The sequence below is a fragment of the Nyctereutes procyonoides genome, unplaced genomic scaffold, assembly GCF_905146905.1.
Source record: "Nyctereutes procyonoides isolate TBG_1078 unplaced genomic scaffold, NYPRO_anot_genome, whole genome shotgun sequence".
NCBI classification, from domain to species: Eukaryota; Metazoa; Chordata; class Mammalia; order Carnivora; family Canidae; genus Nyctereutes; species Nyctereutes procyonoides.
The window spans coordinates 31,547,130-31,562,434 of NW_026575048.1; the positions used below are offsets into that span (position 1 = coordinate 31,547,130).

At 41.6% G+C, this 15,305-nt stretch overlaps 1 protein-coding gene across 7 annotated transcripts in view; it reads left to right on the forward strand.

Annotated features, from left to right (window-relative positions):
* TMEM178A (transmembrane protein 178A) overlaps positions 1-15,305 on the forward strand; it is a 132,749-nt gene that overhangs the window by 115,980 nt on the left and 1,464 nt on the right. For all 7 annotated transcript variants that reach the window (XM_055326939.1, XM_055326940.1, XM_055326941.1 and 4 more), the window contains 2 exons: positions 3,634-3,747; positions 6,186-6,323. In XM_055326939.1, coding sequence (XP_055182914.1) covers positions 3,634-3,747; positions 6,186-6,323 — 252 coding nt within the window. The remainder of the gene's footprint in view (positions 1-3,633; positions 3,748-6,185; positions 6,324-15,305) is intronic.

The following is a 15,305-nucleotide window of genomic DNA, read 5'->3' on the forward strand; positions in this document are numbered from 1 at the left end:
AGGAAAAAGTTACAAAACACACAATACATTTATACTGTCTTTTATGTTTACCCATGTCATGACCTTGACAAATAGTCTTTTTTTTTTTTTCAAGTGGACTCAGTTACTGTCTTTTCATTTCATTCACATTCCCTTAGTCTTCATTATTGGACAGATCTAGTGACTAGTGACTTATTCTCCCAGTTTTTGTTGAGCTGGAAATGCCTTATTTTTCCTTCATTTCTGAAGAATGACTTTGCTGCATACAGAATTTCTGATTATCTTTCTTTCAGTGCTTTGAATTCATCATCTCCCTTCTGCCTTCCATAGTTTCTGATGAGAAATCTCTTCTACTCTTTTGAGGAACCCCTCTATGTGATAAGTTGCTTTTTTCTTGCTTCTTTCAAAATTCTCTCTTTGGCTTTCAGTTTGGGTGTGGCTCACTATAGAGTTTATCTTATTTGTAGTTCATCAGATATAAGGATGCATGTTTTTAATCATATTTGGGGAATTCTTGACAATTATTTCATCAAATATTCTTTTTGCCCCCTTTTCTCTTTTCTCCTTTCTGGGATTCCCATTATACTCACATTGGTATGACTGGTGGTGTCTCACAGTTCTTGGTGGCTCTGTTTATTTTCTTTACTCCTTTTTCCTCATTTTCTTTAGACTGGATAATCTCAATTGACCTATCTTCAAGTTTGCTGATTATTTCTTCCACTCCTCTAGTGGACTTTTCAGTTATTTTTTTTCTTTTTATACTTTCTGTCACTTTACTGATATTCTCTCTTTGGTGAGACATCATTCTCATACTTGCCTGTAGTTCTTTGGATATGATTTCCTTTAGTTCTTTGTACATATTTTAAGCTGCTGATTTAAAGTCTTTATCAGATAAGTCCAACATCTGGGTTTCCTCGATGATGGTTTCTACTGATGGACTTTTTCCTTACCCTTGGGCCATATGTCCTTGTTTCTTTGTATGTTTTGTACCTTTCTGTTGAAAGCCTAGTATTTGGGCGCCTGGGTGGCTCAGTTGGTTAAGCATCTGCCTTCGAATTTGGTCATGACCCTGGGGTCCTGGGATCAAGCTCCGTGTCAGGTTCCCTGCTCATCAGGGAGTCTGCTTCTTGCTCTCTTCCCTGCTCATGCTCTCTCTTGCTATCTTTGTCACTATCTCTGTTGCTATCTCTCAAATGAATAAATAAAATCTTAAAAAAAGAAAACAGTATTTAAAATAATATGAGGTAGCAACTCTAGAAATTAGATTCTTCTTCTTCAGGGTTTGTTATTGTTTTACATTATTGCTGTTAGCTTCTGTTGTTAAAGAAAGAAGTATCTTTCTTTAATTCTGTAAAGTCTGTATTCTTTGTCATCTGTGACCCCTGAAGCCTCTGCTTGACTAGTTTCATGTGAAGCTGATGGACAGAGATGTCCTTACTTGCCTGGAACTAAGAAGTCCCAGTCTTTGCTGGTGGGCTCTGTGTGTATGTTGGGTTAGTCTTAAACTCTGCCTTAGTCTTCACTCCCTGATTACGTGGAGTCTCAAGGTCAGCTTGAGGATGACTATCAAGTGGAATGACAGTTTTGAAAAATACAGATGCAAGGTAATAATACATTTGCAGTGTATTATCTGCTAGTATTCTCATAGCAGATGGTTTGTTCTTCACAAGTACAGGCATTTTATGGCTTATAAACATCTAACTTATATGTAAACACTTAACTCATATGCCTTAGACCACATAACCGATTCCATGGACTCATGTTGAAAAAAAACACAGAGTACAGTATAAGAGCTCTGAACTTTGGGAGAATCTGTGGTTTCATGAAGTAAAAAATTAAAATCTTCCCCAAAGCGGAGAGTGTCTTGGGCAGGGTTTCTAGAAGTGAGATTCAAGGACAGCCTGCCTCAGAATTACTTGGGATGTTTGTTAAAGTTCAGCTTCTTGGCTCTGTCCCAAATCTTTTGATTTAGAGCATTTTTGGGTGGGTCCATCCAGGAATCTATGTTTTTAACTAGCTACCCATTAATTCTTAATGAATACTGCTGTGTGAGAAACCCTTTAAAGAAGATAATCCTAAAGGTGCCTTCACATCAGAGATGGGCTCATGATACAGACTGTGCTCAAATGTGAATTTCCCCCTTTTAATGTCTGATTTCTAAAAAATTCACTTTATTTCTATAGTTCATCAACTCCCATCAATTATTTGTATCTATGAGGATTTTTTTTCCCTTTTTTTTAGTTGCTGCTAGCATTATCATAGGGTTGAGGCTGAATTATGGGACTCAGAAGATTCCAGGGGAAAAATCAGCCCATATTTATTTATGCAATAAAAGGATAGGTAGGGAGGGAGGGTAGGAGAAGGCACCAGATAAAGCAACGGGTATATTTGCCATTTCAAAATACTGTGCCTAGAGCTGGCCATGCAACCATAAAAGGTAGGGAAAGTTTTTTTCTTTCTCATCTCTACTTTTTTCCCCCTCTTCTCTACCTTTAATATTACTCTTTCTCTTGGCACCCAGAATTTAGGTCAGTAAAATTTGTATTAAGGAAATACATCAAATGAACAAGGGGTGGTGGAAAGGGAGGTGGGTGGGGGGATGGTGGTGACTGGGTGATGGGCACTGAAGGGGGCACTTGATGGGATGAGCACTAGGTGTTATGCTGTATGTTGGCAAATTGAACTCCAATAAAATCAATCAATCAATCGATCAAAAGGAAATACATCAGCTGCCTTGGAGTTAAATAGGTTCTTGAGGTTTGTCTGGTGACTGAATCACACCTAAACCACCAACTTTAAAGGTTGTCTTTATGGAATGGTGTCTTCTGGTTCCCAAATAACACACTTCCGAATGAACTTTTTGATGCAACTTGTTTGAGAGTTTGAGATTGGGTCAAGTTCAGGCACATGTAATTTATCCGGGTTAACTTAAAATTTTAAGTTCATTTCCCCCAGCCATCTGTATACTTTTAGGCCATTTCTCCTTGCCTGTGTTTTGTGTTTAGTTACTATAAATTCAATGTTGAAAAACAATTAGAAGAATTTAGATCCTTATCAATTTTAATATATTTAAAAGTGAAACCTGATTTAAAAAACTATTTCAGGGGTGCCTGTGTGGCTCAGGTGGTTAAGCATCTGTCTTCAGCTTAGGTCATGATCCCAGGGTTCTGGGATCAAGTCCCATGTTGGGCTCCCTGCTCACTGGGGAGCCTACTTCTCCCTTTCCCTCTGCTTCTCCCTCCTGCTCTGCTCTCTCTCTCAAATAAATAAATACTTTTTTATTTAAAAAAATATTTTATATCATGTTTTAGGTTTTTACTGTTCTGACTTGCCTGTATTATTGAGTCATTGAGAGATTCCTATCCCTTCCCCCCATTCAACCCAGTTTAGGACACATTACTCTGCCATAGGTCTCCGAAATTCTATTACACATGCACAAACTAGGGACGCCTGGGTGGCTCAGGGGTTTGGTGCCTCCCTTTGGCCCAGGGTGTGATCCTGGAGACCCAGGATCGAGTCCCACGTCGGGCCCCCTGCATGGAGCCTGCTTCTCTCTCTCTGCCTGTGTCTCTGCCTCTCTCTCTGTCTCTCATAAATAAATAAAATCTTTAAAAAAAAGCACAGTAGTAAATCACATTTCTTATTTCCTTCAAGGTATTGCGCAGAGATGCACGGCTATCAAGTACCACTTTTCTCAGCCAATCCGCCTACGAAACATTCCTTTCAATTTAACCAAGACAATTCAGCAAGATGAATGGCACCTGCTTCGTGAGTATTTCTGGGAAAGGGTCAGAGAGGAAATGGTGTCTTTCTGAACAAAAAGTATTCCCACCAGCCCTCTCAGGTTTGAACCGAAAGATGTTATGCTGATCACTTGTGGGCCTCTGGGCCCAATCTGACTTGGTTGGAGACTCAGAGAGGCATTTCACTGTGCTGTGGTCACAACTGCGGTCACAACTTGTTTACAGATCAAATGTGTGAAAATCAGGCCTGAGGCTGTGTGAGATAGGACAGTGTGTGTTTCTGCCCTGGTGGCATCTGTACACAAATGGCCTCCTGCATCTTTCCTCTACCAAGTCATCGGTACAAGGACCTGCTCTGCTACTGGTCTTAGTAAACCAAGGAGATTATACTTTAGGTACTCTCAGTTTTGTTTTGTTTATCCAATATTCATTTTAGCTACTATGTCTATCTCAGATCTTGGTCTTTCCACTAAAATATCTTTATAAGTGTATGTTGTAATTTTCCCAGAGGATGTCTGTCATCAGAGGATATCTTGACGATGGGAACTACTCTTTTTCACTGTCAGGAAAAATGTGAAAATCTAGAAAGGATCATGCAGTGACACTAAGGAGAGATGATATTTACCCGAAAATTGTTGATTCATGCTGCCTACTGATGGATGACTCAGGAAAGCAAAATAGTAGACCCTAATCAGAGGTAGACATTGTCATTTTTTCTAGTGAAATAAGCAGGAAGGACATTGGCGATTGTGTTTGGTGACCAAGGACACTGCAGAAAACCAAGCAGAATCTCATTTGGTGAGGAAATCTCTGCAGATCAAAAGCCTCTGTTTTGAATTACAAACATGAACATGGAAGCTCTTGTAATACTGCTATAGTAGAGGTCTTACGTCAAACATTATGATTGGCAAATTTAGCACTTGGAAAGTCATTGGCTAAAATGTGGTTTATTTCTTAATAGTATGAGTTCCTGAAAATTCTTTCTTGTTGGATGATCTTAACAAGCATTCTGAGCAGATCTGAGTTAGAGTTTTATCTTAGTGTTTTTATGTCTGAATTCTTTATGAGCATGTTTGGAATTCTTTGCCTTAATCAACAGTCCAGAAAGCCACGTAGTCACTGGATTTAAGTGTGGTGAGAAAAGGTCAACATAGAAACCTGGGAAAGAACATCACCTCTTTACTTGAGGAGTTTGTGGCTTGCTGTTGCCGAGTAAGACAGTATTTGAGTTCTCTTTATCTTTTTTGAGGTTCTTATAGAAAGATAGTTCCTGCATTTGCATGCATAGCTCTTTCTAAGAAAGTCACATTTGGGGAACTGTACCATGTTTACCAGATAAGCTTAACATGTCTGGTACTAATATAAATCCTATGTGAATTTTATCTGAACCTTGTGCCTTTTAATGGTTGTAGACAATAGAATTACTACTTAAACCACAGGGAATTTAGGAAGTTGAGATAACATATTATGACATTTCCCCTGCTTAGATGTGGATGTCACAAAATGACTTATCCCCTAAACATTAAACTCAGCCCCTTTAAATGATCTCTGCTCCTGACCTGTAGTCTGAGGTGTCTACACTTCCTCTTCTAGGTAGTAATACTCTGTTTTCATATAGATGCTCTGAACTGAAATGAGAAACCCCTTTAAAAGAAAGGAATGGTCCATGTGTTCCCAGAGCTGTTGACTGGCTTCTGGGGCAGCAGATCTATGCTTGGGCTCTATTGTTTTAAGAAGAAACATACATATTTATCTAACAGTTTTTAAAATTTGATTCATTAAAAAAAAAGGAACCAAGAAAATAGAAGTAAAATAGCAGAGGGTGGGCAATCAGAGTGCTGCTTTAGGATAGCAATCAGAGTGAAACTATGTCCAGGTACATGTAGTTGGTCCATCTCTTGTTTGCCTCAGTTGTGGGGAGGGAATGGGCTTCTGACCCAGGGATCATGATTGTGCCTTTGTAACAGACAAAGACAAATAAAATAATTGGTACCTGTGGTGCTCAGGTAAAACCGTATTTCACTGCAGCATACTTTATGTAGGCTCTTTCTCCAAAGCCAGATTAAGTGTAGCCACTGCAGTGGTGGTAAGAGGTATTCTCATTGCTCTTCTAAGGAAAGTAAAGATATTTCTCATCCCTACCTCCTTCTCCATTTACTAAGTAACTTGCTATCATTACCTAAGTTGGCCCTGGCATTGTCCTCTGGTCTACTCTCTTCATGGTACAGACTTCTCTGTGGATTCAGAGAAGGTAGACTCTGGGCCCTGAATTTGTTGGATCCCATCTGTCCTCTTGTGGAATGCCTGGGGAGAGACTTCTCAAACCACCCCAGCCCCACAGACCCCAAGACTGCCTGTGCCACTTACTAGTTTTTTTAGTGTATACAAAGCTCTTCATTCTCTAGTTTTCATTAACTTTGCTGTTTCTGCTTTTCATTTTGAATGTTTGTGTTTCGAGAGTAGATTTGAGAAGAATCACTGCTGGCTTCCTGGGCATGGCTGTAGCTGTCCTGCTCTGTGGCTGCATTGTGGCCACAGTCAGTTTCTTCTGGGAGGAAAGCTTGACCCAACATGTGGCTGGACTCCTTTTCCTCATGACAGGTATGCTGAGCACCTCAGACATCTCTCCGGGCGAAAGTGAAGGCGGCTCTGCATGGGGTAGCTTCGCTCTGTTAATTTTGCTTTCACTTGTGAAAAAAGCAACCAGAGGTCATTTGGCTTTGGTGGGTAATACCGAATTTAAAGAAAACATCAGGGTTAATAATACAGGCCTGGTTTCTCCACTGTGGCCCGTTGGAAGGCTGGATGGTAATGTCTTGGGTTTAGTCTCCGTATGAGCCAGCTCTGCTTTTCCTGGCTCTGTTTCATGCCCTGACCCTGGCCCTGGCCCTGGCCTGGACTCTTGGCTAACACTGGCCACTGCTTATCAGGAGCCCACAGAGAGAGAGTGATCAGCACAACCACCTCCTGGGTTGAAAGTCAACTCAAAGTACTTCACTTAGTGATGGCACCTTTGAGGTCATTTTTACACACAAAACGTTTCATTCATTTTACTCCACAGGTAGTTTTTGAGGACTTACTATGTTACCAGGCACTACTTAGGTACTAGAGACACAATGAATAAGGCAGATGAAATCCTTCATTTTCTGACGTGGGGAGACAGAGACAATAACTTGTGATAGTAATTAAAGCTGTGAGGAAAACAAATGAGGTAGAATAGGGGCCTCGGGGAACACCTTGCTGAGGTGGCGATTTCCCAGCTAAATTGTGAAAAGCAGCCAGCAGTTGGGAGTGTGCTACAGGGTGAGCCAAGCCCTATAGGCAAGGATGGGTTGGTATTTTGAGCCACAGAAAGAAAACCAGTGTGGTTGGAGTGCAGGGAGAAGAAGGATAGTACCTCTTGAGGTAGGAGATGCAGCCAGTGGTTTGGATTTCAATCTAAGGGTAATGGAAGCCACCAGAAGGTTTTGAGCAGAAGAGAGACTTGATCTTAAAGCAGGAGATAGGAAGAGGGTTGGTGTGTGGAAACAGGACTGTGGTCTTTTTGATCAGCCAGTGGAAGTTACTTTAGTCTAAAAATGGAGTCAGGAGCTGAGTTGACAGCTAACACTGACAGTGGCTACGGGGAAGAAATCTTTTTTTCCTTTGGCTCCTTCACAAAATAATTAACATGTTAGTGATTAGTGAATGCCAAGTGAGCGGTTTCACAAGCATACTCAGTATCTGAGCTAATACGACTTTGGATATGCAGCCATCTTGAACAAGCCTGTTTCCTCTTCTCTGGAGTTCAGTTTCCCAAGTGGCCATGACGGGTTTTGCTAGCACTTCTCACTTACTGGCCGCTCACTTGCTTATGCCCTCCTGTGTTAACTGTACTTGCCAACGTTGGCTGACATCATTTTCTGTCTGTCTGTCTTTAGGAGTTGACAGGTAGGTGGCGCCTTGCTCTCTGGTCAGCCGGATCTGAGGCCTAAGTAACCCAAGACCTAGAAGGGGCCCTTCCTGCTAACCACCGTGGGTGCCTTTCCCTCCCTCTGAGTAACGTGGGTCATTGTTGTAAGCACCCTGACAGAGTATTCAGAAATTGGAGGGCCCCTGAAGAGACTGAACAGAAAACCAATGTAAGCTTTCCAGACTTTGGTGACTGCACCAGGACTGTGGCACAAGGAGGCTAAAATTCTAGTTCCTGAGGTTTGGGAGGAGGATTTGAACCCTCAAGACAAGACATTGGGTCCCTCATGTAAAAAGAAATTTACAGAACCAGTGGGTCAAGACAGCAAAGAAGCTGAGAGGATTCCTTTGAGTCTCTGCTGGGGCATAACGGTCATGAAAAATCTTACTCATTTTCTTCCCTCCTTTTGTTAGTTGAGGCCCCATTTTCCTGACTCTTGCTCCTGTATCCATCAAAGAAGCGCAAAGTCACTCCCCACAAACCCTGCAAAGGCCCACATCACATCCCCTTGTCAGGGAAATGAGGGGAACTATAGACAAGCTAGCCTCAGTGATGGTTTTAAAACATACTTTAATATGGGTAACATATAAATAATTTAGGATGCTCTTAGATATAAAACAATTATCAGCTGTAAAATAAATCACTGGACCATAAAAGCCAGGGCCAGTGAGAGTTCCTGAGAAGGCTGTAAGCTGGTCTGTTTTTAAATGAGAGGAGAGTGGTTGTTGAGCGCTAGGGGGGCACAGAGGAGAGCTCGAAGCCAAGTACCCCACCTTTCCCTGCTGAGCCCTTGTTTCTGAGCCACACATGGACTGTAACTCCGAGCCAGACTGGCTCAGGCATCCTAAGGATTTATCATCAAAAGCCCCTGTGCAATTGTTAAACAAAAACAAAACGACCAAAACAATAGCCATTGTAACAAAAACCCCACAACTACCAAAAAAAAAAAAAAAAAAAAAAAACAAAAAACAAAAAAAACCCCCCAAAAAACAAACCCCAGACATATACACTTGAAGTTTGATGACCAGTCCTGAAGGACTAACAGACACAACCTAACACTGTTTTGCTTTCTTTGCTTTTTGGTTAGCTAAGCCACATTTTTGGAATGAAGGGAAAATCCTCTTGTACATCCCACCACCTGACAATTTAGGTTGTTTAAATATTTTTCTTATTCTGGACCAAATCTCACTGATGAGTTTGCCTCATTTGAAAAAAAAAAAAAAAGATGCTTGCAACCATTAGTCTTCCAGGTTTCTATCTAATACCGGCCATAAGCTTTCCTGTGTTGTTAGGCTGTTCTTCTACTCAGTTGCTTTCGGCGGTACCGCGCGGCTGCATGCTCTTGCAGGGGATGGAAATGCTGTGAGTGTTCATCGTTCCCTGACCTCCCTGACCGTAGCGTTTGGAGAGGTTTGTTTTCTTTTTTTGCCGTTTCAAATACTGCCTTTACCTCTCCTTTGTAAATACCGATCACTGCGTGAATCCATTGCCTGAGATGAATTAGCTGGAGGATGTTCGCGTGTGGTAGCAGCAGAGGAGAGCAACTAAGGGTTAAAAGAATTGACTTTAATGAAGCAGAAGTGTCTTCAGCAGCCCTTGTCAGCATCTCTCCCACAGATTTCTGATGCTAAACTTAGCCGCTTCTAATGCGCTGGCATCTTCATTCTCCGCCTGAACTTATTAGCCAAACCTTCAATGAAGAGCATCAGTGATGTGACAGTTTGAAATGTTAAAATGGAAACTTTGAAACAGTGTTCCTCCCTCTGCCTTATTGCTTACAGACAGCTCTTGATCACCCACATGTGGGCCCCGCAGTGCTGGGGCTCTCCCCTTCCTCTCCCCTGTGGCCTTTCAAAGGGCCTTCCAGCAGGACCTGGGGTGGACCTCACCACCCCTCGGGGCCCCATGTGTGGCCCTTTGACTTTGTGGCCTCCGAGGTGACAGACAAATGACCCAAGAGGCACAGGTGGAGGACTGAGGGAGTAAGACACCTTCTAGCTCCCCTTCTGCTCCTGGGCTGCTGTGAAAGTCTATTGCCATCAACAAAGATGGATTGTATTAGACTGCCATGGTGGTATCATCATAACGATTATAATTTCAGTATGTGGGCAGCCCGGGTGGCTCAGTGGTTTAGCGCCTGCCTTCGGCCCAGGGCGTGATCTTGAAGACCCAGGATCAAGTCCCACGTCGGGCTCCCTGCATGGAGCCTGCTTCTCCCTCTGCCTGTGTCTCTGCCTCTCTCTCTCTCTCTCTGTGTGTCTCTCTCTCTCTCTGTGTCTCCCATGAATAAATAAAATCTTTAAAAAAATAATTTCAGTATGTGTAGAAATATTTGAGAGGGTTCATTTATTTAAAACAAAAAACACTTAGGTTGCTATTGCTTTTGTTTTATTATCTTTTAAAATACTAGGAATCTCAAAAATTGGTTAAAGCTTGGGCCTCCCTTCATGGGGCCTCACTGTCCACTGGATGCATAACCCCTCACTGGGAGGGCTCAGAGAATTGTGACAACAGACAGAAAGATGACAGGGCCCAGGCTGCCCAGCAAAGCACAAGGACCGTCAATGCCCGTGTTTGGTTATCTCTTCCTTTACTTCAATGCATTAGAAAGTGAAAAAACAGAACCAAAAAACCATTGTAGTAGATATATGGAATTGTCTAGGTTACCCACTGATTATGACCTAAAACCACAGGTCCTTAGTGCCTTAGTTGAAACACTGGCAGCCAGCTGTGTTTTGGAATTCAGGGTTTTTAAGTTTTCTTTTAGAAGGGCAAATATGGTGCATAGATTTTAGGTTATTTAACACCCTCAGCAGGATCTGAAATCAAGTCCATTAACATTTCTGCTGCAAAACATATGAATATTCACACGAAGTGGGATCAATAAGGACTATAAAAAGCCCATGTCACATCAGGTCAGGGTTTGCATGAAATAAGAGTGCTGCCATCTTTTAGAAGAAGATTGGATGTTTTTTCAGATTTAATAATTGCAGATTGTGCCTCTTCTATTTTATTTTTTTTAAAGTTTTTTCTATTTCTATTAGTCTTGTCCATTCATTTAGGAATGGCTCTTTGAGCAATCTGTGTGAAAGTAGCATGAGGCATTTTTGCTGGAAGAGCAAAGAGACCAGAATGATGGGCAGGCCATCTTTTGAAGGAGTGAAGAAAAAAAAAAATCAATGTTTATGCCTTTGGGTGTTGCAGTTGTGTTATTTATCAAGCGGGCTAACCGGGGTGAAGCCGCTCTCTCTCCTTTCACACTGTGAAAGCACATCAAAGGAGGATGGTCAGAAGGGTGGGCCCAGTTCCCCTAATTACAGCTCGCCAGCTGGCCACAGGCATCTCAAGGAGTTCAGGGAAGGAAATTGGGTTGATGATCTGGGATGGCTGCATAAATTTACTTCCATCCTGCTCCAAAAAGATCCCTTCCAACCCTATAATTCTGCAATATCCCTGTATCTGCTAATTAAGAATATTGGTCGAAAGCTTTTTAATATAAGAAAAGGAGTTGCATACAGGGCTTTTCAGAACCAGTAATTCTTCACTCTTTTGAAGATGCTGCCAACAATAACCATGAGCTATAGCCTGAAACCCAAGAGCCTCTATCCCCAGGCACCACCAAGCTGGGCTGACGAATATCAGTGGTAGCCACAGGGGACTCCTGACTAGTCAGGGAGTGAGTCGAAAGGAAGGAAAACCTAGGAGAAGAATGAGGGAGAGGTGACCTCTCTTTTCCTGAATCTTCAGGAAGGACCACTAGACTTGGAACTTTTTGAGGGCAGGGGTGGTACCTTATTAATCTTTTCAACCCCCTGCCCCATGCCTTGCAATAACTAGATTGCTACTGACAAATGTGTAGCATGATCTGCAATAACTTGTTCTCTGGGTAAGTTCTGCATGGCATAATTTGGGATAACCTGGTCCTTAGGTTGGTAGAACTCAATGTGTTGTAGAACTCAGTTTTGTTCGGTAGGTTTTGTTGACTCCTTGCGCTCAGCACTATTACACTCTGTGTGGAACTTTAGTCTAGGAGGTGTCTACTACCTTGCCCTGAGATGTGTGCTGGAAAGTGGAATGGAAAGACACATATGGGGTTCCTGATCACAGCAATATCAAACCAACCAACCAAACCATATCAGACCAACTAGGACTCATGAAATCATCTCCAAGATGATCAAGAACTGGGGTGGGACATAGTAGATGCTTGATAACTAATTGCCGAGTAGCTGATTAAATAACATTTAAAATAGTAAAACCTTGCTAAGACCTATAAAAGAAATAGAAATATACTTTATACATTGACTACACACACATACGATGCTTTGGGCTGAGTTGCATCCCTCCCAAAATTCCTCTGCTTGAAGTTCTAACCTCTAGCAACTCACAATGAGACTATATTTGGAGATAGGGTCTTTAAAGGGGCGATTAAGGTACAGTTAGGGTGGGCCCTGATCTGATAATATGGCCGGCGTCCTTATAAGAAGAGAACATTTGGACACAATTACAGAGGGAAGATATTGTGAAGATACAAGTAAAAGACCACATCTACAAGCCAAGGAGAGAGGCCTTGGAAGAAACCAGCCCTACCAGTAGCTTGATCTCAGGCTTCTAGCCTCCAGAACCATGAGGACATTTTTGTTGTTTCAGCAACCCAAGGTTCTGGTACTTTCAGATGGCAGCCCGAGAAAACACGTGAGCACTGTGATATGTGCGTATGGAACTAAAATACAATTTCACAGTATCAACCTAAGACTAATTATCCAGCTACAACAAAGATGTTTTCTTCATTTAAACCATACTTGGTGTCTTTGAAGTGAGGATTTTTTTTCCTTTTTAAAATATCTTGAGTGGGGTAGGCCTCTTTCACAAAATCTTGTTGGGCACATTGGAAAGGATGCTTTCTCTCCCCTCAGTATGTCTCCTGGTAATAATCAGAAACAGGCCCATCCATCCCACAATACTAGTTGTGGCAGCTCTGTGTGCAAACTCTGAGAGATGTGAGGATCTAACAAGAGGAAGTCTTGCATGTGCTTTTTTGTTAATCTTTGCTTTCTTCTTTCTGAGAGCAACTGCAAAAGCATCTTGGAAGAATTAAACATGTCACAGAAAGGGCATTCCTGTGAGAGCATCTGTGGGAAAGGGGAAGGGCAGACGGGCGGGCATGTTTGTGGGCTCCTAATAACCCTCCCTGCCAACTAAGCAGAGTGAGTAAAGGCAGCAGAAAATAAAGAAGGCTTTCATGAGAGTTTGACAAGTGCTCTCTTCCAAAAAGAACTTAAGCCGCACAGAGATACATATTTATCACCATAAAATAAATATGAATAAGCGATACAGAGAAGCAAAGGAGCAATTAGGTTTACAAGGCAAGCTAGATCCAAGGTGGTGAGGTCAGGAGCCAAAAGCATGACATGAAGTGCCCAACTTTTGCTCATGGTGAGCCACTGATTAGCTTTAGGGAGTTTCAGCAACTCAGGAAGAGACAGAAATTCCTAGCAGTGACATCATTCACGGTGTCCATGAGGTCTACAGACGGAAGGCACAATCGTTCCTGACATTGAGGGCAGAGAAAATCATCCTCTGTTTAAGTCCTCAGGTTATCTTATTTCTTATAATCCTTTTCCATTCCGTGTGAACTGGTGGAGTTATGCTCAAATTCATTTCACTGAAAGCAACTTTATGGAATTGGCAAGGGAGAGGTGCTAATAAAATCAACGTTTAGTATAAAATCAAAGGGAGCAGATATAGTATATACATGGCATTATTCTTCTTTTTGGGGGGTGGGGGCGGGGGAATGTTCTTGCTCCATGCCTCATTTTGGAATAACAGAATCACAGAAATTTGACACCTTCAGCGTTTTCAGTAACCAAGTCTCCCATTTCTTCCCCCCCTTAGATGAAGAAACTAAGACTCAGAGAGGTTAGGTAATTTCAAGGTCGCACAGTGATTCGTAGTAGATCTGGGGACCAGGATCTCAGCCCAATGCATTTGGGCATCGAAGGATAATTAAAGTCCTAGTTTGCACTCGAGTTTTTAGAGGTCATTAAAACAACATTACTTGTAAAAAGCCTTGCTTTTAGGCCTTCAGCTCTGTGCAGACAGTGGAATGCAGAAAAGGGTTGTTTTTCCTGTGGTCGGGTCATTGTTCTATTATTATATTTTACCTGTTGATACTCCAGAGATCAATTTTTTCTAACTGCCTTGTTGTTCTTTTATGAACATTCCGTAGAAGGACTTGTCTTTGTTGTGATGCCAGTGAAAACATCCATGTAAATGTAAGAACATTCGCTCTCCATGAGTTTTGAAAGAAGCAAAGGAGTATTATTTTTTTGACCAGTCTGGTCCTTTATGAAAGAATGATTTCTGTCATGATCTTTGGACAGCTCAAAGTGATATGTTTGCTGTAATAATCTGGGGCAGGAAGTCAGAAGATAAGATTTTATCCTTTTTGGAAAAAGAGAATTACTTTGGATTTTAAAAACAGAATTAGACCAAGAGAAGGAAATATCAAATTATCGCAGATCAAATGTCCTTTTAATTGGAAACATTTCTTTTTCTAAATGCACATTTGGGAAGGGATTCAGGCTATGTGCCCTGATGCCATTTGGGTGCAGGCCGAGTTCTGGCACTTAAAATGGCGTGAAGGTCATCTTTATTTCCTCCCAATGGCTGCCTGCTCAGAGTTTAGTTTTCTGTTAGTGTTTTTGATCCCCAGAGCTCTATTAAAAATGATCAAGGGGAATCTGTTACTTCTGGTAGTCCCCAAATCTGTGTCCCTCTTACCTATGGAGATGCTCAATGCATCCCCAAAGCAATAGTCTAGCAAACTGGTGCGACCTCCGTTGTATGCTGGGATAAACCAAAGTATGAAGAAGAGATCCACAGGACTTGGAACAAACTGGATGTTCCGAGACTTCACTGAGTGTGCCTTTCTGTTTTTATTACCCATCTCCTGCAACTGCCTCCCTCTGATCCCTGCCTATCCATGGCGATGGAAAAGAAGCATCTATATCCTTGGAGCATCACTTAAGTACTAAAAATACTGTTTGGGGGGAATTTTTATCAGAGTTCTGATTTTCATGTTCTGGAAGGACAATTAATTATACATACATGTGTTGGTACAAAAAAATAAAATTGATCTGTCCATTTTATGTCACCCAGATTGTCTCCTATATTCTGAATGGTTGAAGTACATGATCTCCTTACTTAGCTACTTTAGTCAATTCCAACATCCTGGATTTAATTTGTATCATTTAAAAGCTTTTATTCAGGGGCACCTAGGTGGTTCAGTTGGTTAATTGACTGACTCTTAGTTTCAGCTCAGGTCATGATCTCAGGGTCATGAGATCCAGCCCTGCTTCAAGCCCTGCATCGGGGTGTGTGCTCAGCGTGGAGTCTGCTTGAGATTCTCTCTCTCCTTTTGCTCCTCCCCCTCCTCTCTCTCAAATAAATAAATAAATCTTTTTTAAAAAAATAAAAGCTTTTTTTCATTCATTGAAAAAACCCACAATGATTTGTTGAAGCCCTAGTATGTGCCACACTTTGTACCTTAAAACATAATTTAGCACATGAAAAATTCATTTAAAGTATTTACAGGGAACATGATAAATACTAATGATGACGGCGATTGAAAA